This window comes from Anser anser (genome assembly GCF_964211835.1).
Source record: "Anser anser genome assembly, chromosome: 2".
In the NCBI taxonomy this organism is placed as follows: domain Eukaryota; kingdom Metazoa; phylum Chordata; class Aves; order Anseriformes; family Anatidae; genus Anser; species Anser anser.
In genome coordinates this window covers 118709119-118733152 of record NC_139721.1, presented here as the reverse complement: position 1 = coordinate 118733152, position 24034 = coordinate 118709119, and the positions used below count along the sequence as shown (strand labels likewise).

Genomic DNA, 24034 nt, shown 5'->3' with positions numbered 1-24034 from the left:
TAAGGGTTCGCATTATTTGGCGAGTAAGGTATTACGGCATGACCACAGAACCCAACTGTATAGTTATTTCCTACAGAATTTTCTCAGATAAGCAAAACTGGGACAACCGATCAGCTAGATGAGGGAGATCATGTGCATGGTCAGAGGTTTTTACAGAAGTACAGCAGGAACAGAACCTCCCGTGAACTCTAGTCAATAGGTACAACTAGAAAAGCACTTCATTTGAACACCTAGCAAGTGTTCCAGTCCAGATGACCATTAATCCATGTGCTTCTCCATCTGTTTCATGTCATCTTAAAGACAGACCCATCTTCTTTTTGCAGATATTAAGAACAACAACAAAAAAACAAACCTACAAACATGTAAGCAGGATCTTTGGTGGTAGTGCATAAAGCTGAGATTTTTAAACTGGTTACAGAGATGTGCAGTATGAGGATTGTACCCGTCAGCCACTTAACCAGCAGCAGCCCTTCATTATCCACACACAGACCAGTCACAAGAAGTGGAACAAGGAACTTCTTCAAAATTTGCTGGAGCCACTAGATTGGTAGTCACTCCCAGGTGCCCCTTTCCAGACAATCCCACACAACTCTGTTATTTAATCGTCTTTGCTAGAAACGCAAAAACATAGCTGCATGCAAAATCCTTTTTAGATTTACTAAAAAAGACTTTTTTAAAAGAAGACTGCTATCTTTAAGCTCAAATGGTGAACATACCATGTCTGCCTAACAGCATACAACTAAAGTAATGGCTACTTACCCACCATGATGTTAAACTACACTAAAAATCTCCTGGTTTTGAGTATTTGAATATTCTTATGTAGAATTGCATTCCATTGACTTTGCGACAAACAAGTTTCCAGCCATTACAGATAAGCCATCCTTTCAACTGTAATGGTGATCCAAGCTTTCTAGTGATCTGCTTTGATCCGCTGCAAGGAACGCTGGATTCACCAAAACACAGATAATTCAGGCTGCTATGGACACGTACAAGTCTCACAGTTCTGTGGTGGAAAATGGAGGGAAGAGTCTGACCTTTGAACATGAACTAAGGTCACTGTGTAGGCAACAAAGAAATTTTCAAGTAATCTATTCTGTGTATCCTACTTTATTCGCTCCTTTTCACCTGAACATTAACATTAAACATTTTTATATAACAAAGCTGTCATAGTAAATGGTATCCTAGAATATCATACAACAATAATGGATACACTCCACATCACACAAAGGTAAACTGAACATAACTATTTCTCTTAGATAATTAGCCTCAGAGCTGCAACATATTACAATGAACTTATCTAGTATTATTGGATAGATGTGCAACAAGATATACTGCCCCGGTTAATCACATGTGATTTCATCCTGTCATATCCATAGCATTAAGTGTGAGGAGGCTTTAGAATATGTTTATATAGAAAATATTAAATTGAGAATAAAACACTCTTCCTCTGCTACAAGCAACAGCAATGAGGGAATATTCAGTGTCAGCATTTAAGACCACAAGAGCCATAAAGCACAGAAGAATGTCCCATTTTCAAAATGAAGTAATTGGATTAGGCAATCTGTGGTAAATATCTCTTCTACAGATTTTACCTCATGTAATTGTGAGAACAGACAGAAGTCCCTGATCCTTAGGAATGAGAGACTTATCACGGGCTTAATTTCAACAAGCCTACTGGAAAAGACATACAGCTAGAATACACAGGAAAAAAAAATAGTCTTTAAATGTTTTGTGTGTGTACGCGCAAAATGCACCTGCAAGAAAATGCTTGATAGAAAGCAAATTTTCTTGCCTGATAACATTTAAGATCTGGATACAAAGCTATGTTGTCACATATATGGTTGTGTACACTGGAAGAAGTTGGATATGTATGGCTGTATAGGTTCTAGAAGGCTGAATCTCCAAATTACTTAAAAGATGCTGGATGAAAATCCAATCAATGGTAGAAAGAAGGGAAGCAAAAGGGAAGCACAGGCCAATGCAATCAGGTTTCTAGCCAGGCTGTGGTCTCTCCAGCTTACAACATGTTATGTGTTACAGCAGTATTCATCAGCAAAGCTGACCAAGGTTCCATTGCCCAAGCAACAGACGGGGAAAGTACAAGCTTGTATCTCAACAGCCTTCAGAGCTAAAAGACAAGAATTAGCAGGTAAAGAGAACAGAACATTGAACAGCAGATATGGCTATTTGTAGTCAATCAGGAGAGACAATGACAGTACTCCATCTGCTTAGATACAATCCATTTTGCAGCTCCCACGCAAGAAAGAAAGAAATCCTACATTGAATCTTTCGGGAAGCGGTACCCCAATCACAATGATCTGCCAAGATGAGAAGTTAGTTAAACCATCTCTTTTATCACCAAAATTATTACACAAAGATAGGTGAAAATAGGATAGGTGAAAAAAATTAAAAGTTTTGATGAAACTACACAAGCTTTCTCTCAAAAAATTTGTCTAGAGCTATTAGTTCTTGATTAGGGGACACTTTTGCCCCTTAATGTGGGAGCACTCATTTATATTTAATGCTAAGGTTTGTTCTAGTAGGTAGGAAGTTTATGGAAGACACTGGCATTTCTGAATAGATCCTTCGAATTTTTAGCCACTGAATTTTTGCTTTTGCAATTATGGTTTTGACTACTATAAATTACATCGACACTATCTCCTATTGATAGCTGAACAAGCAAGCAGTTAGAAGGAACTAAAAATATTACTTTTCTCAAAAGAAAGAGGTATTTCAAGTGTTTATATATTTAGTAATGTTATATACTGAACAAAGTATTGCCTCCCTTGCAAGAGGTGTTCTAGGACACTCCCTCAGCTATGAAACCAGCTGAAAGACAGATCACTGTGTACCTTGCTCTGAGACCTATGCCCCGTGTGTCTAAAGGGGCAGCTCAAACTTGATGGTCCTCTAAGACCTCAGCACATGACCTTCTTCTAGGAGTGGACCCAGCCGGCTTGGTACATTCACATATCAGTAGAGGACCATGTTGTATGGGTGCTGAAAGACTTGTTGGGTCCCCACTTGATGTGCAGTCATGGCCTTGGTCTAAGCATTCTTACTGTGCTGCAGTGCTTGACTGAAGTCCAGACAGAAGTAAAGGCTTCTGCCCAAACAGCTTGGAAATAAAGCCTGCCGGGCATGAGCTCAAAGAGCAGTATTGGCCTCCATTATCGAGGCTAACACTACGTCCAAGATCTCAGGCAGGGCCTAACAAATGCTTGCACAGCACTTTGCAGAGAAGATTGCTCTGTGTATCTTGTATTAGCCTGGGAGTCATCAGGCCACACAGGACCAGGGATCTAGACCATGGTATGAGCTGCCCCTCTTTAGATGCTGAGTGCCTGAAGTTGTAATCCTCTGAAAGCTACACCAGAATAGAAAACACGTAACCCACTGATGAGGAGAAAAGAAAGGATGCTGTGCTGACATCATCATCATATGCTCAGGCTACTGAAGCCCTTGTTTCACAGACTTTACCATTAACAGTGGCAGTTCTTGTTCGCCTTTGTAAAGATCACTGATACCTACAAGAACTACTTCAGGAAATCTTTTTAATTCTGAACAGATTGACAGAAATCCAGGGGTTTCTGTTGACAGAGACTCCACGTCTGTGTACTGTCAGCACATGAAACCTACACACAGCAGCAAACCTGAACATCCACACCTCTGCAGACAGCAGAGACATCGTGCCTGCCAGAAATATGTTGGTCTATGAACATTATTCCACAGTGACAATCAAAAAAGCAGTGATCAACATCCTCCCTAAAAACAAGGCAATTCAGAAATGTCACTTCCGTTGTCACAGTTGATGTCACTGAAGTGTCACTTGGAGTTAATATTAGCCTAATCAAGCCAATTATAGAGTACTTAGGTATTTAAAAGGCTCTTGGATTTGACTTTTGATATGAAAATCTGCATATCCCTAGATGTTTTATGAATTTTAAATGGTTCAAAGTTCAACTTTAAGAGCAAGAGCTTTCCACCACACTTAGGAAAAATACCTCTGGTGTTTAAGCAGAAAGTGATGTTTTGCCTTGCCGGCTAGGGTGGGCTGTTAGCACAGCTTTTTACAGAGATTTAGCAAGAATTGAAAACCCAAGCCCTCTTATGAACTTCCAGCCCCTCCACTGGGGGCCATGGTTTCATGAAGGACTGCACCCTGTTCCTTAACTTTGAAGGTAACAGATAAAGGCTAACAGACAGAGCAACGTGGATGCATGTGATGTTTGCCCGGAAACTTAAGGGGTACGCCCAGCTCCCAGTCTGGGGATACAGCCAGGACTAGGCACAAACCTCTGCATGGTGGCTGTGGTCCCCATTCATCTAATACAGAGATGAGGTTTGCCTGAAAACCCACATGCTGCTGCTCCAGAATCAGAAGAGGTACTTCAGAACTCCCACTCATCTGCTGCAGAAGCTAAACTGGGCAGAAATTTGTCTGTGACATCTATTTTCTCCTTTCTTTAGCACAGAGGCTAATGAAGAGTTTCAAGTACACATAATTGTCATGCACGGCAGTTTAATCTCCCTATGCGATGTTCATGGTCTAAACACACAAAGAAGATACATCGATTCTCACATAAATGAGGAGCTGGGGCATAAAATAAGCAGGAGGAAGGGACAGTGATGTTACTCCCTCAAGGAAAAAACTTACCTTTGGGATAACAGATGTCCTTGAGGGAAGGTCAAAGTAGAGCAATTACAATATCAGGAAGTGAACTTGCATTTTAATAAAATTAAATTTGTTATATGCAGAGGCAAGTTGGTACAAAGTCACATTTTCTTAACTCCTTCCACTCAGAAGGCAGCGCTCCCCCTGCCATTTGCATCTCCAAAGTACCAAGAGGACAGACCTTGAAAGGGATCAAGACAAGGAGCTCCACCCAAGCATCCTCCCAGTCCTTCCTGGGAACAGCACAGCCCTGCAAACACCAGCTCTCATCTCCTGGGCTGGGGTAAAGGCTGTGCCCCGTGGTGAGCACGGGGGTTCCTGCCCTCCCTTTCAGGCCAACCTGCATGCAACAAGCCAGTTGCCTTCAAACATCTCAGGAGCACCAAACAGGCATGATATGTGGAGGGGAAAATTCATCACTTCAGCAAGAAAAAAAAACACTACCTCGACAGGTTTTGTTTTATTTAAAAAGGGCTGGGTGTTTGCAATATTTACAGCAGTCCTCAGGGAGATGATTGAATGCATTGGCAACTGATAAAGTGGACAAGGGTGTACAATAAAGACATTAATCACATGTGCATTTAAGCTACGTATGGTTTATAGCATACCTAATCAGTAGTCGTCTCCCATTCTGTACACAAATACAGTCTCCTGTCTTTCCAGGCACATTCAATAAATGACTAATTTATACCCTTCTGTGATCCAAACAATCCTGTCTGTCCCCACATGGAAGAGTATGGGAGAAGCAATTCAAATTCCTGCATGTTGAAACTTGCAGGGCGTGGAAGCGCTGCCCCATCCTTCCCTGGTTCCTGCATCCTGAATTCCCAAGGGCTTACAGGTAGTACTTACAGCCACCCTGTCACACATACATATTTCTGTCTGTGCTTACTTTATATATCTGACTTTAGCAACACGGACTAGGAAAAATATATCCTCAGAGATTTGTTGCTGCTCTTCAGGTCTCCCAACCAATGCTACACCCTTTTTACACTCAAGTGTGTATCTTTTAAAAGCATGAAGCCACGACCTGGAAAAGAAAGGGACTTCCTTTTGAGGCTGGTTGATCAGAAAACAGGAGGCACAAACATGTATTTACAAAAAGTGAATACCATATATACATTTGAGGATTTTTTCCACCTGCAAAAATTCAATTGTGCCATATACAGAAAAATTCAACTTGGTGTAGGTCCCCTCTTTACAATTATAACTTGCCACATTTTTCTAATTTCTTACTCTATATTTACTATTCTGTTTTGCTGCTGTACAGAGTTTCTTCTATTGCAATCAGCGTGGGTGTCTGGAGTGTGAGCTGTTAGATTTCTGCTCCTCCCCTCGTATCAACACACTGGAGGTTATCACAAGCAGCTACTGTAAGGAGCCTAGTTAGAGGTTTGTAGGATCTCACACAAAAACATGAAAGACTAGAAGGAAGACTGTTTTGTCTCTTTGCAGAGTTCAAGGAATGGGTACACACAGGATAAATAGAAAAAACTGCGCAACTTACTTGTGGGTTTGTAAATCCTATGTAAGAGCGATACACTAGAAGTGTTCACAGAAACCCCATTTTTTAAAATTCAAATAGTGAAAAACTTACTGGACTTGGAAAAAGCAAAAAGACCATCACAAGAACTCTACACCTACCCAAAAGTAAAAAGCATTCCTCACATTTTGTACGTCTTTTACTTGATGATGTAAACAAAAGAGATCGTGTTAAGAAAATTTTATATTTATATATTTTTTGTATACTGCTGTATGTCAACCCATAGTTGATCCCACTTTGCGGACAATCACTTAAAGGTTAACATTCCAAGAAAATTAAAACTGCTTAGACCAAGTCGCGATGCTATACTTTCAGAAAAGGTCAAATCATGGCATGTCGTAAGGCACCACACCATAATACCTTCTATTTTGTTCTGTTCTCACAGATGCCTCACAAAGCATTTCTGTTTTACAGAAGGACGCATCCAAAGTTCAGATAAAAAGGAATCCTATGATTGTTGCTCTTTATTTAGAAGGCATTAAACACATACAAAGGATAAAAATACTGCATTTTTAAGGAACATTGTGAAGGAACAATGCCTGCAGCTTATGTATTTTTGTATGCATTTTATCTACAAAATACCTGCACATATGCATTCTTCAAAGAATCTATGTAAATTTTAATAATAAATCTGTAATGCCTCCAACATCTCCTCCCTGCTTTCAGCAACTAATGAGTTAAAGATGATAAATACCATTAACAAAGAAAGAGGATCTTTCCTTTGTTTCCCAAAGAATGCGGAAGCCTGACTTCTAGTAATGTATTTTTACATTTGGCAAAGTTCCATAAGTATACAATTTTGTTTCTAGTTTATTATTCCTTAAAAAGCATTTTTATCATCTATAGGACAATCATAAAAGTAATTAAAATTACTGTTTCCTATTACTGATCGTATCTGCATGTATTTGCCTCCTTACAGGAAAATAAGGAGAAAACATACTGTCGTCAACACCCCAAAAAGCCATATAAGTCTTTCTGCATTCCACAGAGAAACTCTTCCTGAAGTCAAGTTTTATTTTATATTTATTACATATCTAATTCCTGATTATGATTCAAGTTAAAACATCAAGTATTGCGCATCCGAATCACATTTTGAATGTAAAATTTGCTATTGATAATCCAAAAGGGGCTCAAATAAGCTGCTGATGCCACAGACAAAAAAAGTTAAAGCCAATCCTGAAACCACACAATAGGTGAACTACAAAACGCATGGCTTGCTCCTACCACTTATACTGGTTGATGTTTAGGTCTCCCATTGATTCCGACTGGATTACTTTAGAGCCTGGAGAAAAGTATCGTTAAGCACCAGCAGCAGCTGTAGCATCATGCACTGATTTCATGAAAAAGGGCTGACTGTTAGAGGTTTGTACTAATAGGTAACAGCTCTAACCAAACCGATTATGAATTAGCAATATGCTAACAGAAAGCAATGACTTCGGTACCCGATTTAAAACAGCATCTTATTGTTCTTTTGAACCTGTCAGTTACAAGCCTTACTGACCTCTTCGGTAACGAGAGCAGCAAGTGTCCTGGCAATTCTTCACCAAATAACACAGAAGTAACAGGCAGCAAGTTTTCCCAAGAGAAATAGCTCTATTTTTTTTAAAAGAGATCTGTAAATTCAGTAATTAAAATTACACACTACTTAATTTAGATAGCTTGTAAAATCTGCACATTTCAAGTCTAAGATATTAATACTATGCTGAAATGTATATCAGAAACGTAAGATCAATATATTAAAAGACTTCTATCTGCAAGTATAGTCTGGATCTAATAAAACCACATAATAGCCGAACTGCACATTTACATGTAACTCAATATTAATGTTTCCCCTCAAAAATGTATATAATCATTTTTATAATTTAATTTTTGACTTGTAAAATTTTCAGGCATTATTGGAGAAAAAATATGCACTTGAACAAGTGTTACAGGTATGCCTTTTAGATCTGCCAGGTAGTCAGACTGCTAGCATGCCCGTTCCCACCCAACTTTAACCAGCGACCACGCAGCACCATGCTGAGCGAGGCGCCTGGCGCATCGCTGTACACTCACAAGGACAGGCAAGCTGATGTGCAGTACTTCAGTGCATAGAAAGAAGGATGCAATGCAGGGGTTTTGAATGTCATAGGCAAATTTTATTTTCAGTTTTGAAGTGAATTTGGGGAAGAGAAAGGCCCATCCACCCTATTCTAAATGCTGCCTGCTGAAGCCACAGACTGGCTTATGTAGCACTTCCAAAAAACTGCTCACACCCCTCTTGTTCCTTTCTACTTCGTGTGCCTGTCTTTCTGCAAATAGCGATGCAACCTGGTTCTGTGGGTATTACTGCAGGAAAAACAGCAGAAATTATCTTTCCCTATATAATACAGTAGTCTTCACAGTGCAACACTAGCAGTCATTTGCATACATAGTAATGGATGAAAAAAGAGATGGGGGAAAAATAACTATTCCGTCTGTTCCTTCCAAAAGGAGGTACACGACCTTCCTCTGTTTCTAAACTTTTAACCATAACACACAGCTGGTGTAAGCAGCTGAAAAGGATCTGGAGCCAGTAGCAGGGCTTTTCCCTTACATCTGTGACAAGGCAGCAGGAGTGCATACCTCTACATTTAAATGCATACAGCGAGACTATATTGTAATACAAGCGCACACAAGGACAGACATTCACATCCCCTGTTTGCTTGGAGGCAGTCCTAAACCCGCACGATGCAAGTGCAGTACTGATTATAAAGATGGTTTTTTGCCATGCACTATGAGCACTAATGTTTTATCACCACTTTCGGAGAGCAATCTGCAGTAAGAAAATTACAATAAAATGCAAGATATTTCGAGTTCCCCTGCGTGCAGTTCCCAAGCTGGGCACACAGCTACAGAGAAACCATGCAGCACTATCTATTCAGAGGCCATGAATACATTCAACTAAAACCAAGAAGCACGATCTTGAAAGAGGGGATACGGTGATTGCACCCTCCTCCAGTGGCTAGCCCTTCTGTCAAACGATGCAGTACATTAAATGCATGGGAAGCGAGAAATATTTCGGCTTGCAAGAAAGGAAAACAGAAAGTGCAGATTTCAGGAGGAGGAAATGCTTACCTTTTTTCTTTCCCCTGCCCATTTGCGAAGCCAACAAAAGCAGCACCTGCATGGGAAAGGCGTCTGAGATGGGAGTGCGAGGAGCAGAGGCAGGGACGCCCGGCGGTGCCCCTGCTCGCAGCAGGCACGGCGAGGCGCGAGCACCCCCTCCGCAGCGCGGCGGGCGGCCGTAGCCAGGAGACAGAGGTGCTTAAATTAGAAAACCGCTGCCGGAGGAAATAAACGGGAACCACAGCGACCCCCTCGACCCCAGCAGCTATCAAATCCGGGAAGATATAGTGCACATCTGTTTTACGAGGCCCCCGGGGAGCTCCAACTCCAGCTACTTACCCTGTCTGCATTATTAATAGATATTAATGGCTCCATTATATCGAAGAGAAGCCTCTTCCTCTTTATAATATGGAAATTCCAAGTTAAAGAAAAAACAACAAGAAAACCTGCACTCTGAGAGGCAGCAGTCAGCTTCTCGGTCCCACCAAGTGCAGAACTGCGCCCCTGCCTCCCGCGCCGTCCTCACTGTACTGATTTGGTAGCCAAAAATCAATCCAAGGCAGTCAGCAACCGCAATAAAGCAAACAGGCAGACAAAGACTTCCTGCCATAAGGCAACTCCTGAATACAGAGTTTTCTTTTCAATCAGGTTCTGAAATATTTCAGCTAGGGCATATACGCATTTTTAACGCGAATGACGCACTGTAAAGAACAGAATAAACCCACACCGCTCACATCTCTCTTGCCCCTGAAAATACATGGCTTTATTTCTGCAGCAGAAGTTATCCATCACCTCACAAAGTATTATTTGGACCGACTTGATGACAAAGTATCCTCTGTCAAGTCTTTGATTCAGTTGATGAAAAAAGGGATGTGATCCTAAAGCATCCCTAGGCTGTGTTTTTGTTAATGCACGGATTTCCTCAGGGTCCATTCATCCTCAAGGTAGGTGTACTGCAGTCAGGCACCAAAGTGTCAAAAGACCTTCCACAAAAGATATTGACCTATTTTAATCTGATCCATGTATAAATGCTACAGAGCTACCACTGGGAATAAGTGAACTAAAGGCATTTTTAACCCCTTCATAGCACCAGGATGAAGGAGGTTGCATCAACAATAAACACGACCTCCAAGACTGTACAAGAGTGTAGTTTGCTCTAGCATCAGTGGAAGAGATCGAGCTAAGAGCCACACAAAGTGCTACAGCTCGCTCAAAGAAACAGACACCTCTTCAGCTTAGTACTGCCATCAGATAATTTTGACTGGCATTTATAAAATCGCAAAGTGCCAAAACAGACTTCACCCAGTCATCTCTTGCCCTGCCGTGTACGGTACCGACGTGAAATGGAACACAAACCCACCGCAGGGCGTGAAGCTGCAGAGAAAGCGCTCCCCTTCAGGACGGCGGCACCCCAGAATTAATTGCACGATGACATTTTTTGCATACACGGGGGTGGGGGAGCGCGAACGTGTCGAGAATCACCTTCTCGCGTTGCAGATGCACGCTGCAGCTGTTTGCTCGCTTTCGGCAAATGAATGCGAAGTGCCGCTAATTCTTCCAAGACAAATGTAAGCGATTGGCTTTGTTGCCGCTCGCCTCTGCGGCTTTTGAGACCACGCAAGCACGCCGCAGACACGAAATCACAGGGTCTGGCGGTATTAACTGAATTACAGGCAGCGCTGATGTGATCATCTTCATCTCTCTCGCGCGCTCTCTAATTATTTATCCAGATCGAGCCTGACTGCTGGAAAATTAGCTCTCTACAGGAGGTAACAGAGCTGAAAGGTTCTTTTTACCAAGAAATGATGGGCTGGCCTCTAGCAGTACATAAGCCAGTGCACAGTTGTAAGGAAATGTCACAAGATGTAAATTTGCAAGTAGATTTCTCTCCCTCCCAGAAGAAATACGACATTCTTAGAAGATATGAAAATACACACGCACTTATACAGAAACACAAAATAAAAAGACAATAAAAAGCCACCTAAATTCCTGATCCTGAACTTAAAAGAATTTACTTAAATTGGAAGAGATGTATTTTGGCCAGATCCTATTTTATTGCTTTGTATGTTTATTCCCACTTGCTTTTCATTAAAAAGTTGGTAGTTTTCACTTATACAAAGATTTCACTTCTTGCCATCAACTGCAAAGAGACCAAGTTTTAGTTCTGATGCTTGGGGGGGTATGTGTGTGTGATGATGACACCAATATTTTAGTCACTCAATCAAACCAACTTAGAGAAGAGTGGAGGAAGCAAAAAATGATTTTTTCAAAAATGATTTTTTAAGCTCAAGATGCTCCTTCAGCATGGAACAATCTAAAAAAATCTAAAAGCAACTGAACCTGATTTTTTTTTTTTAAAAGCAATTAAAACTGCCAAACACTGGTAGTTTGAAAGGAACAGCTTTCAAATTATTTTCTATTAGCAAGGCTATCATTATGAGCTGATTTGCTGTACTGCATGCATATACAGATACACATGTTTTTCATACGCTTTAATGTACACTTCGGTCCAATTCTAGCCGCATATAAGGCCAACATAAATTTTAGTGCTAAACAGCTTTAACTTATTTGCCCATTTGAAGCATTATGCACGCAAAACGTCTACACTCAAACAATGCAGCAGTACAACGCAGATACACTGAATTTGGTATCAATGAGCTCTGCAACTTAACTGGTTATTTAAAAAAGATGGAAGCAGATCAGAGGATGAACCTCCTCACTTGCTGCATTCGCAGCCCTTTCAGTAGCGTCAAACCTTCCTTCCCAAATCTTTTAATTGCACTGGGTGTTATGCATGCCAGGGATGGAGGAGAGTAGTTGTCAGCCCACCTGACTGCAGAACAAAGAGCATTTTTTCTCCCAGCATTTGTTACTGATGCTTGAGCCACACCCTTTGGTCCTTACAAAACACACTTACATTCTCCTTTCTCCTGTTCACCCGCAGAGCCATTTTCTCCCCAGCAGTAAAACATGAGGGATTCTCACGCTCTGGAATTGCTGCACTTGGGTTGCGCTGTTTTTGAACCCCTGCACATGTGTTTGAGGGAGGGACGGGGGCTCCGGGTGATGCTGTGTTTTGGCAGTGCAGGGAGCCCCTTGCTCCCCTTGGGATGCTCGGTTGTGACAGAGGGCACATCCTCTGAGGTGGCTTCAGAGCAGGCTGAGTGCAAGGACAGAGGAAGAAAAGCCCCAAACCAGATAAATGCCAAAAAAAAATATGCCCTGCACCCGGCTCCTCTCCCAATCTTCCCCCAGGATCAAACGCCCAGGGCAGCCCAACCCCGAGCACCAATGTGCCAGCCATGGATCCCCATCTTGCCCCCTGCAAATCCCTGCCATGGAAAGGCTATTTCTGTGCTGCTCCACGCAGAGGCCCTCCAGCCTCTCATGTCTCACCCACACACCAGTTAGGACTGCAGATCACAGGCATATGGCCGCTCCACAAACAGATATAAACCAAAAAACCTTTTAAGTGAGCTGCAGAATACCCAAAACATCCTGTTTTTTTTTTTTTTGCAGATTTATATAATGATGCGTATTCCTGCCTCTATCTAGTTATAAGACAAGCAGGCAACGCAAGGCAAGATGCGGACAATGTGAGAACAGGTACCTGTGAAACAACCTGTGCCACTTCTGCCCGTCGGAAACACCTCCTTCACCTCCGCTTCATACTCCTGGATTTCTGGAGGAAATCCAGCAACACTGCCCTGCCAGCCTTTTCACAAGGCAGTAGCAACAATTCAGCTGTGTTTTCAGCAGCTCCGTAGCAGCAGGCAAGCTGCAGGCATCCTGACGGCCCTTTTATTTCCTCAGGCACCCAAGTTACACATTCGGACCCACTGAGTTACAAGAGTGGTGTTCCCTCCCAAGTTTCAGGGCTGGCAGGGTTAAGGAATCGCTTGACTTAACCAGGATTTCTTTTGCAAAACCAGCACTGCTATGGCCTCCGAGGTCTGGTGTAGGGTTTTTTTGTTTGTTTTAAAACAGGTTTTGTTCAGCTGTTCCTTGGTATTTGATACCCAACATGATACATCATGATCCAACAGCCACACACACGCCCCAAAGATAAGCAGTGGTGTTCCTGAGCTGTAGCGTGACACAGCACAAAAAAGACCCGTTGCCACTTCAGCATGAAGCCTCCAGAAAAACTTTAAGTCATACTATTCTTGAATAGCCAAATACAGCTTTAAACATAAAAATAAAATCTATACCACCCAGGACATGTTGGACTGCTGACTGCTAAGTGTTCTGGTGACTATTTTGGCTGTGGGTATGAGTAGAGATGCGTCCTGGAGCTTCCTACTGCCATTGCCACGGCTGCTCATGGGGTGCACGTTCTCAGAAAACCCAGGCTCCTCAGGAGCAGGACTGGCACCCACACCTCCCCTGGGACACCCGTAGCAGCAAACTCTTGCACTCCCTGCTATTAGTGGTGACACCGCAGCACGGGGGTGCCTGTTGCAGCGGTAGCACTGCAGGAGGACAATGCAGTGAGCCACCAAAGGAAGCAATCCAGGCAGGGATGTCAGCTGAGGAAGACAGGCAGTGGATTATCTGGCTGAAACTTTAGGCCAGCGGGCTTTACAGTTATTTCCGTGGCACTGAAGACATACCTGAAGGAAAAACAGGTCTCCAGGACACCTCATGTTGCACGAGTAGGCAAGCAGCCCTCAAACACACGAAGCAGTACAGGGCACCACAGTCTTGGCATGAACAGCAGGCACACGAGTGCTCAGCACTTCTCGATGCTAGCAGTGAGCCTGTGCAGTTTATCCACCATGAGGCGACTTCCTTCCCACCGAGCAGGGGCACCTGCTGGAACCAAGGACAGAAACCAGACGGACTAGCAGAGGCAGAATCAAGCCACCAAGTACTGCGACTGGCAGGAGCATTAATCCTGTTGTCCTTTTTTTAAAGGAATAATCCCTGTCTATTAGCAATCAAATAGGCACATTTATTTGCACTGCTCTCAGTTCTTCATGAGAATTTCAACTCCCCGTGCAAGGGTAAAGCTGCCGCTGTGGGTGTTCGGGGGATGCTCCCAGCCTCCTTTCCTTCCTCTGCACTCCCTTTCCTACTTAAGGCCCACCAGCCCTGCAGGCTGCTTCTCAGCCATCCCCAGCGCTCCCGTCGCTTTGTCAGGACCGCCTTTTTCAGTCACAGACGGTGATGACAAACGACAGCCTCCATAACCCAGCCAGCGACGCTGTCCAGGGGCGAAGCCAGACAGCCACATGGCCTTCCTGCTGAGCGCGCATCGCTCACAGCGCTACGTCCCATCCACCCGCCGGGGCCACAGCCCCTCGGCAGGCTCTGGAGCACACAGTGCTCCCCCACCACTCCTCCAGCCAGCGGGCATCGCTGTCACTGAAGGAAAAAAGCCTTTCTTCCCCCAAAAGAAGGCTGCACGCAGACCCGTACGCTATGTATTCCGGTACGCTCTGGTACTGACAGCCAGCTGCATGATGCACGCAGACACCCTGGGGATCAACCCCTCTATCCAGAACACCACCCGCGTTTTGGGAAGGAGCCTTCAAGGTTTTGAGGGGCAGAAATTCAGGCCCCACTTCCCACCTCACCCATATGAATGGGGTTACGAAGCAGGAGGAGGCTGCCCATTTCTCCCCAGAGGATCACAAACACCTTTACAGACACCAGACCTGACACCACGCTCACAGGAACTCGATATGCAGCACTCCCACCACCGCACCCAGTTCTTGGCTGGAAAAGCAATGCCAGAGGGAAGCTTACATCTGCGTGCCCAAGGTCAGGCTTGGCACTGGTGACAGATTGACCTGTCTTAAGTCCCTCGCGCATCCAGCCTTCAACCCCTGCGTTAGTCCTCAGGGAGCGCTTCGAAGGAAAATGGTTTTGCATTTTCCAAGCTAGGGAACCAGCAGAAGACCCGATGAGGCTGCGCTTCTGGGACCAGCTGCAATATCACCCCCTGCAGCAAGCTTCGCCCAGCCAGCACCAGCTCCGTGCTCCGCATGTGTGCCCATCCCCAGCAGCACCCCAGGACAGGGCAGAGGGGAAACAAGGAATAACTCACACCAGAAGTGCCTAGGTCTTGTCCAGTTTTCTGTCCGCTCCTTCCCTGGCTCACTGGGACCTTGTGATCCGTCAGCAGCAGAGATGTTACACACAATCACCAGCACAATACCTACCACAACGCACAGAGAGCACTTCCACCAGCTTCCAGCAAAACCACCAAGCCCTCACAGGTGACTTGCATTGACCATCTACTCTGGTGCCTCTGCAGACCCTCTTCCCCACAGGTTTCTGAGGGCAAATGCAAACCCCTGCGTGGCTGCCAGCAATGCACATCTCAGCTCAGCAGCAGCCAGCAGCACAGTTCCTGATGGTTTTGATGACAGCAGTGCTTTGCCTCACCCTGGTGAAGGTTTGGTTCAAGAGGCCTGGATGAGTCAAACACTTTGGAAGAAAGCCCACAGTGCATGGGCAAACTCAGTGAAAACCCAGAGCTCGTGCTACCAGAGCTTTTGCCTGGCCAACTGCAACATGAGCAGGCACCAGCAACGATTTGGATAAGGGCTCTTGCTGCTGGAAGCACAGCTGAGATGACTGGAGGCAGCCCTTCCTTGCAAGATGCTCTCAAACCACCTGTGGTGTCCTTACCTTAATAGCTAGACAAAAGAGTAAAGTAATACTTTTCTTTCATTTGTGAAGAAATCTAGACTTTAACTCCCTCTCAAAAAAAATAAATCAAATTTAAACTTGCATTTCAGTAAATCCTTAAAATAATCCATTTATTATTCACCGACCTCCAAGACAAATGCTGATTTTCACCAGAACAAAGAGCAGCCAAAACCCCAGCCAGACCTATCCGTCACCAGCCTGGAGCCTCCCAGCCCCAGCACTAGGATGTCGGAAGAAGGTGACAACTCATCGGGACACCACGGAGCTTCTGTCCAGCCTTGCACCTTCCTTCTCATTAAACCCTAAGATTTGCCTTCCTTCACATGCTACCCCTTGGTAGGGAAGAGGGAAAAATTAAATCCATTCAGCCAGGAAAGTAGTTCTTTGCTAATTAGCAAAAATACTATTTTTCTCTTTTCCACCTTCCTCGTTCGTGTCCTCCCCCCTTCTGCTTTAAAAAAAATAATTTCCAAGCTTACACGAAATTAACAGCATACTGCTGAATTACTAAGGAACGCATTTGCTACAGAGGTTGAACATCCCAAGTCTACAAGAGCAACTGCTGCTTTACATCAGCTAGATAGGTCAGCTTTTTTTTTCTTTTGAAGTTGATGGGTTTGTTCTTTAAATATAAAAAAATAAAATGGGACTTCAGCTGAAGTAGAGCAACTATATCCAAGAAGTCTTTTGGTTTGTTAGAAAGGCTGAACTACTTCTTCAGAAAAACTCCAAATTTGAATTGACTGGTGTGTGAGACCAGCAGTTAGCAAGAAAAAAAGAGCAGACTCCCAGCTATTTTTGCACACAGCGAGACCCGCTGGGCAAACAAAACTGTATTCGCTATTTACCTTGGGGCAGGACCCAGAGTCCTTAAGCAGGTTAAGGACTCTATTGTGTTAATCTTTACATCAGGCCAGTGTAACACGCATCATATTTAAACAAAATGATGTCAATCCCTCTTTAGTAAGGGGCTGCAGCGGGGGGACGGGACGCCAGCCTCCTCCACCCTATACGCACGTTGCGGTACAATCTGCCACCTTCCATAAACGCTGCCATTTGTCTTCTCTTTAGATGCATTGCAGGAATATTTCCATATAAGCCCTATTAGAATAAAAATGACAGTGTGACAAACAGCTTCGCAAATAGGTCTGCTGCTCAAACAAAGCACAGATGCAACACGCTGATTTTCAGAAATATGCTGTGTAATTCACAAGTGCTACTAGTTGATCTGAAACCCAGTAAATTTAAGCAGTCGCTTTATATCTTCCCCATCACAATACCTACTTCCTTAAATACACAGCTGAAGTAGAGCATGTGCTCTCCTCCTGCAACAGTTCCCCCAATCCCCTCCTTCTCCTCCCCTCCAATTTAGGCTGATTACAGGTTTCAAAATCTTAGAGATTCATTTTTAAGTTCCATTTAAAATGCTGATTTTTACTTGTTTCCTTTTCATCTAGATCAATACTGCACAGATGATAAATATGTACCGTTTACCATTTATACTTTTTCATCCTACCATTGAATATCCTAGAGTAAGCTTAGGAAAAAAAAATCAGTTCCTGGATAGCACTTTACTTCCCTCCATAGCCTATTCCTTATTTAAATTTTATCTATAATCATAAGTCTGAGTGGGCTCTATTAATGCAGACACCCATTACAACATACAGATATTAAGCATAGCAGAAAGGAGCTGCCTCTCAAAACGTTCACTGCTCATTTTAAAGTTTGTCTAAATTTATGATGATACTCCAGCGTATGCATTATCCTTTGCAAAACAGTGCCTCAGCATTAAGATGTCACCACATTAGTTTTCTATTCAGTCTTCACTGAGAGGAGAAGCCACCATTTTCTTCTCGACACATGCAAATTAAATTCTGTTTGTCTCTACAGAAAGTATAAGCCACAGAGAATTCTGCACGTCGGTGGTGAAACTGTCACCTAGCATTAAAAACAAGTATTAATTTGTAAATGAAATTCCTCAATCCTGTTTAAAGGAAGTAATTAAGCATTTAATGGGCTAACAAGCCAGCACAAATACTAGTTTTATTATTTCCAAGGTACCTCACAGCCATATAGAATTCTCTTCACACTGATGATCTTCTCTGCCAGAGCAGAGAGTCCCTCGCACAACACGATTTTTCAGTAGGTGTAGGCTTACTTGGGTCTTGAAGAAGCTGTACATTTTATTCCATTGCAAATTTAGCAAAACAAATAGCTGCTCACACATCTGGGATTATTCGACTTGATGCACCTTGCACGCATCCTGCTTACGAAACGCAACGCATTCTTCAATAATCATGCAGCATTTTCAGCTTTCGAAAAAAAAAGCATTTTCGCTTTATCTCATTAAGCTAAGGTTTTTAAACAATGCCCACATTTAACTTACATAATGAACTAGGTTTTCAGTGATTATCTAGCAATTCCAACTATTCGGTATTACAGAAGTCTTAGAGCGCAGCTTAGGAATTCATTTTCCAGCAACCGTGTGAAACTCGTGAAGTTAATTCATTGCACTCCCAAGAAAAGAAACCTTAAAGAGAATGAGACAAACCAGTTCAGGAGCTGTATGCAGGCTGTCCTTTTGCTCAAGGCTTTAATAATAATTTCATAAATACTCTCCCGAACTCCGGAATAGCCATGCTGCGACACGAGCCACAGCGGAACGAGCCCTGGCTCTCTGGTAATGCACAAAAATCCCGACATATTGCAGGGCAGCTGAAAGACACGTTCATTAACTTTGTTGTCGTGTCTTTAAAAAGGTCAGGCGGGATGCTGATTGCCAGACAACCACTTTGGTTCAGGCATTTTTATTAGACAAAAGGCTTACAGTTAGCACTGCATTGTGCCCCACCCATCTGACTCAGGATTGTCATGTTTTCACTCCATTAGGCTGTAGGGCTGTACTACAGGCTTCTAAGTAAGCATCCCCTAATACACCCGTGCATCTTAAACACGCACTTTTCCTCCTCTCATTCCCTCCCAGATAATATTTTGGCAGGTCAGACACGAGGAGAAGGAAAGCCCCATGAATGAAACAATGAAGAAAGAGAGCAGCACTGACCTTTTCCTGTAATAACACCTCCCATCCCTCCCTCCCTTGCTGATTTCCAAACTAGGAAACCGGTTCTTTACAAATGAAGAATTACCAGAAGAAGCAAAAATAACCCTCCTCCAAAGCACCCACTCCCCCACACCAAAAATCAGGGGAGCCTGTATTAATCATTTTTCCTGAAAATATTTTTAGCGAGGATTTTTCCCCCCCTACCTTTTTAACAAGGCAGCCTGCATCGCCCTCGCTCTATCTGCATATGACATACTGCACAAAATGGTTAAAATAAGATGAAGCAAATGTTATTGTTTCCTCTCCCTGCACCATGCATATATATTGGCACTGCTACACAAATACACAGTATGTGAAAAGAATGTTAAAAACTTTATGAAATTCCAGTTCTGAAACTTTCAGTAAACACATGAATTTAACCGTCTAATTCATAGGAAGTGCAAGTTTCTCATGAAAGAGCATCACATTTACTTAATGGCCATTTACGTGAGCAACTTTAGGCAGCTTTACCTTGACATTAAATACCAAATACATGCTATCAGAGAATACTGAAGACACTGTTGAAGTACAGACAACATTTTCTGTTTTCAAAGCAATTTTAAGTAATACCACATTCTCTTTGGACTCACTGCATACGCTCAGTTTAATTAAAACCAAAACTTGTAGCCCTCATTTGCCTTTTGAAAGGCAAGCCTGACCGAGAATAGCCAACAACAATACAATGCTAACACAAGTCAAAATGGAGCATCATTTAGCCCGAGGTACTGAAGGGAAAATAATCAGGTAGGGCACGTTTTTCGCAGAAAGGCCCGATCACCCCCGCCTTCCATTTCTAAAACTGCTCATCTCATGAGCATCCATTATTTCTCCCCCTCCACGGCATCTTTTGAAGTGTATTTTGCGTCTCCAGACAGCCATCACGCATCTATGCGGTACTAGGAGTTTTCAGAAACACGGACTTCTTTTGAAGGTAAAAACGCAGGCACGGTAAGAAGAATAGTTACTCGTTACACTAATATTTCACAGCATGTATTTGACAGAATCCTATTAACCCACAATTACTTAACCTGTGGTGAAACGTGGCCAACTCTTCCCTCGGAACAGGCATTTAATAGGCAGATGTTTCATGCTGATAAGGCAGTTTACATTCTTATTTCATTAAAAAAAACACAATTTTCACGTGAAACAAGTTACATACGTTACCATACCTTAGCTTTGCTCTGTGGTTTTCATCTAGCCATTGAGTGTTGAGTGGCATTAAAGCAATCCTTAGGGTACCTACCTGCCGACATCTCAATGGCTCAAGAAAGGCCATAGCATTGCCGCAAATTAATGGAAAGATCTCATTCTTTCACATGAAAAGGTGAAATAGGTGCTGGTGATGTGAGCACTGGAAATACAGGCAAATTCTTGGCAAGTTACTCTTTTTTCGGTACGAAAAGCGGAGTCTTTCGGCTATTACCCACAATGCCTCCCAACCAAAAAACATCTGCAATATGCTGCCATCCCAGTTTGTCGCAATCAACCCGCCTATTTAAAGAGGGGGGGAGAAAAAAAAAATAATCATCTGCCGAAATCCACACGGACACACGACACGCCTGGTACTTACGCGTCGCACCGAGCCGCATGTGGGAGGGCAGCCCTGGCGGCGCCAGCCATGGTGGAGACCTGCAAGACCCAGGTATTTGGGAAGATGTTATTCACCTGCCAGGCGGGTTGGAGCCGTAAAACACCCCACCCTTCCCCAGACCTACCACCTAGGATTTCGCCCATGATGCTCTCGTTTTTAAATGCGGTATGCGAGGTGCAGAGACACGCGTTCCAGGTATTTTAATATTAGGGCTACACCATCGATAGGAAAGACCGCTTAAGAAACACGTGAAACGCACAGTTCTGAATAACCATTTCCTTCCCGCCAAAGCTCCGCGGGGGAAAAAAGGCTTTAAGCCATGTATTTCACACCTTCAGGAGGTGCTTGGTTAGGGCAAGTGGCAGACTCGCACGGCAACGTTTGAAATCAAGGTCTCCTCAAACACTCTTGTTCCCTTTCTCCTCCAAGTTGATGGCCCCTCTTGGCCAATTCTGTGTAATTTATCTAGTTTATTAGAGAGCAGAACCACCCCGTCCTGCTGCATCAAGGGTTTTTAACATCTACGCTGGGCAGGCAGCTGTTGCTGCAACGCTGCAGGAGGAAGGGGCTTGTTGAAAGGAAGCATCACCAACTCCCATCCTTTTTGGCTTCCTTCAGCAACACGGATGTCTTATAACCACCCCGGTGCGAGCGGCGTGGCAAAAACCACATTCAGGTGGTGTTCAGGTTCTGTGACCGCTCCGACCTACAGCCAGAGCCCGGATGGTGCCCAAGGGGAGCCGAGCCCTTGTCACGGCCCCACAGACGCCCAGCGATGGGACCACCACCACCTCCTGGGTCGCCCAGCGTTGGGGCTGGATCCTGACAGACCCCTCCCCGGCGCAGCCCCCAGCAGGAGGTGGGCGCATGGGGCGCTCCCACGGCCACACCGCGCTTCTGGAACCTTCCCAGATGCCCAAGGTGGGCTCGCTCCTGGCGGGGGTCTGTGACGGCCCCACAGCCGGGCTTACCGAGCAGCTCTCAGGAGGGAAACAGGGCTGAGAAAGCAGCGCGGGGCGTGCTTTAGGGTGGTTCCACGCGGGGCAAAGCGCAGTCGGGATGTGATGCTGGCGGAACTTTGGGGGGTAAGGGGGGGGGGGGGGACTCGAGGGGTGGCGGGGGTGTTATAACTTCAGGGAAAACCCCAAAGCACCAAAATCACAGCGGGGAGCATCCTTCCAGCACGCGCCCTACAGCATCGGCACCGCGGCTGCCCGGGGGGAGGCGGCCGCTCCCCTGCGCCCTCCGCACCACAAGACGGGAGCGCGGTGCCCCCCGGAGCCCCCCCGGAGCCCCCCCGGTGCCCGGAGCCCCCCTCCACGGCCGCTCCCCCCGCGGGGACCCCCCTCCCACCCTCCCCTCGCGGCATTTTAGGACTTGCGGAAACTTTTCCGCCGGGAGCCGCTGCCAGGGGGCTCCCCCTCACCCCACCCACCCCACCCCCAGACCGCGGGGACCGGGACGGAGCGGGGGGGGGGGGCTCCCCACACCCCCCCCAACCCCACCGGGAGCCGCCCCCACACCAGGTCCGAGCCCCCCCCCCCCCCCCCACTCCCCCGCGTAGTGTGGGGGGGTCCCCAGCACTCACCCCGGGGGGGGGGCCCCGCTGCGGCGGGGCGCTGCTCGCCCACCTGCCGGGGCTGGGGCTGGGGCTGCGGCCGGGCGCGGCGGCGGCCGGCGGCCTCCCCTGCTGCAGGAGGCAGGCAGGGGCGGGGGCGGCGGGGCCGTATATACCGGGCACCCCCGCCCCCGCGGGAGGGGAGGGGAACAGAGGGGAGGTGGGGGGGGGGGGGGAGAACGGGAGGTGGGGGGGGGGCGGCGCGGTGCGCGCGCGCGCGGCGGTCAGGTGACGGGGGGGGGGCACTGCGGAGCCGGGCGGCGGCCGCGGGGTGCGCGCACACGCGGCACGGGGACCCCCGGGCGTGCCGGGCCGGCACCCCCCCCCCCCCCCCCCGTGTATTGACACCCCTGGGGGGCGGGGGGGGTGGAATTGGGGAAGGGGGGTGGGCTGCAGGTCGGGGAAAAAAATGGGGGGGGGGGGGTTGGGGAGAAAAAGGGAATGAAAATAAATAATTAAAATGAGATGGAAAAATGAAACATACGAAAATAAGAATAAAATAATAAATAAATAAATAAAATAAGAATAAAATATACAAAAATAAAATATACAAAAATAAAATATACAAAAATAAAATATACAAAAATAAAAACAAAATAAAATAAAATATACAAAAATAAAAACAAAATAAAATAATAACAAAAATAAATAAATTATAATAAAATAAATTAAAATAAATTAAAATAAATTATAATAAATTATAATAAAATATATATAAATAAATAATCAATATAAATATAATAAGATACAAACTAATGAAATGGAGTTTATTTTGTAATAAACCCCTCCATCAGCGCACGCGGGTCGGGCAGGGGGTCCCCCAGCCATCGCTGCCCCCCCACGCGCCTCGCTGGCCGGCCGGCCGGCTGCGCTTCGCACCCTGCGAAGGAATGAGTTTAATTAAAAATATTGACCCCGGTGTTATCTCTCTTTCTCTCTGGTTTTTTTTTTTTTTTTTGAAAAGCGCGAGCGCCGGGGCCGCGAAATCCCATTAAGGCGTATTGGCAGGCTGCTGTGAGGACGAGCCATTGCGAAGGCTCATTTTCATAGAGCCGTGCTGGCCCTACCTCGGCTCCTGGCGATCGATTCTTGGTGGGGGCTCGGCAGCCACCCAGAAGGGGGGCAAAATGTCCTTAGGGGGGGCAGTGGGGGCTGTGGGTTGGCACCCCACTCGGATATGGGGTGCCTGAGGCCGCCGAGTGGCCCGTTTTGGGCTCGGTGCCCCTGCTGCAGGCACTGGGGTCGCAGCCCCCCTGGGACCGCAGCCCTTTGGGGTGGCATTAAGCACTGCCGTGCCACCTTCCCTTGGAAACCCTCAGGTCGAAACGGGTTTAATTCCGCTACACGGACGTTGTAAACGTTCCTGGAAATATTTCCCTGTGGTTCGCTCCGGGGCCACAGCTGATTTAACAGAGGAATACCTGAGGTGGGCACAGGGCTGGGTTTCCCCCCCTGGGGACTGGGCCCCCTTCCAGCAGCGCCTTTGCCATTTTTCCCCTGCAGAAACCTTAGAGCTGTAACCTTGTAGCTTACTGCGGTGCCGTCGGAAGGCTGCGGTTCTCCTGCTAGAAATTTCTCACAGGAACTTGTCTCCCTGACATGATCCACTTACTGCTTTTCCCTTGTCAAGCGCGAGCTTGTTTTCCAACAAAAATAAAAGCAAAGAGCTAATTCTGAAAGCCTTAGTCAGACAAAGCTCGCGCTGAAATCAAGGGGAGTCTTGTCTCTGTGTAAAGATTGCAGTCTTGGGATCAAAATCATTA

General features: G+C 45.3%; 1 protein-coding gene across 1 annotated transcript in view; it reads right to left on the bottom strand.

Annotated features, from left to right (window-relative positions):
* LOC310894655 (uncharacterized protein) overlaps positions 1–22410 on the bottom strand; it is a 65696-nt gene extending 43286 nt beyond the window's left edge. Inside the window, exons 1-3 of the mRNA XM_083825060.1 lie at positions 22285–22410; positions 20633–20691; positions 9312–9357 (exon numbers count right to left, since the gene is read on the bottom strand). Of these exons, the coding sequence (XP_083681186.1) occupies positions 9312–9357; positions 20633–20651 (65 nt within the window). The 5' untranslated portion in view covers positions 20652–20691; positions 22285–22410. The remainder of the gene's footprint in view (positions 1–9311; positions 9358–20632; positions 20692–22284) is intronic.
* Between the last annotated feature and the right edge of the window lie 1624 nt (positions 22411–24034).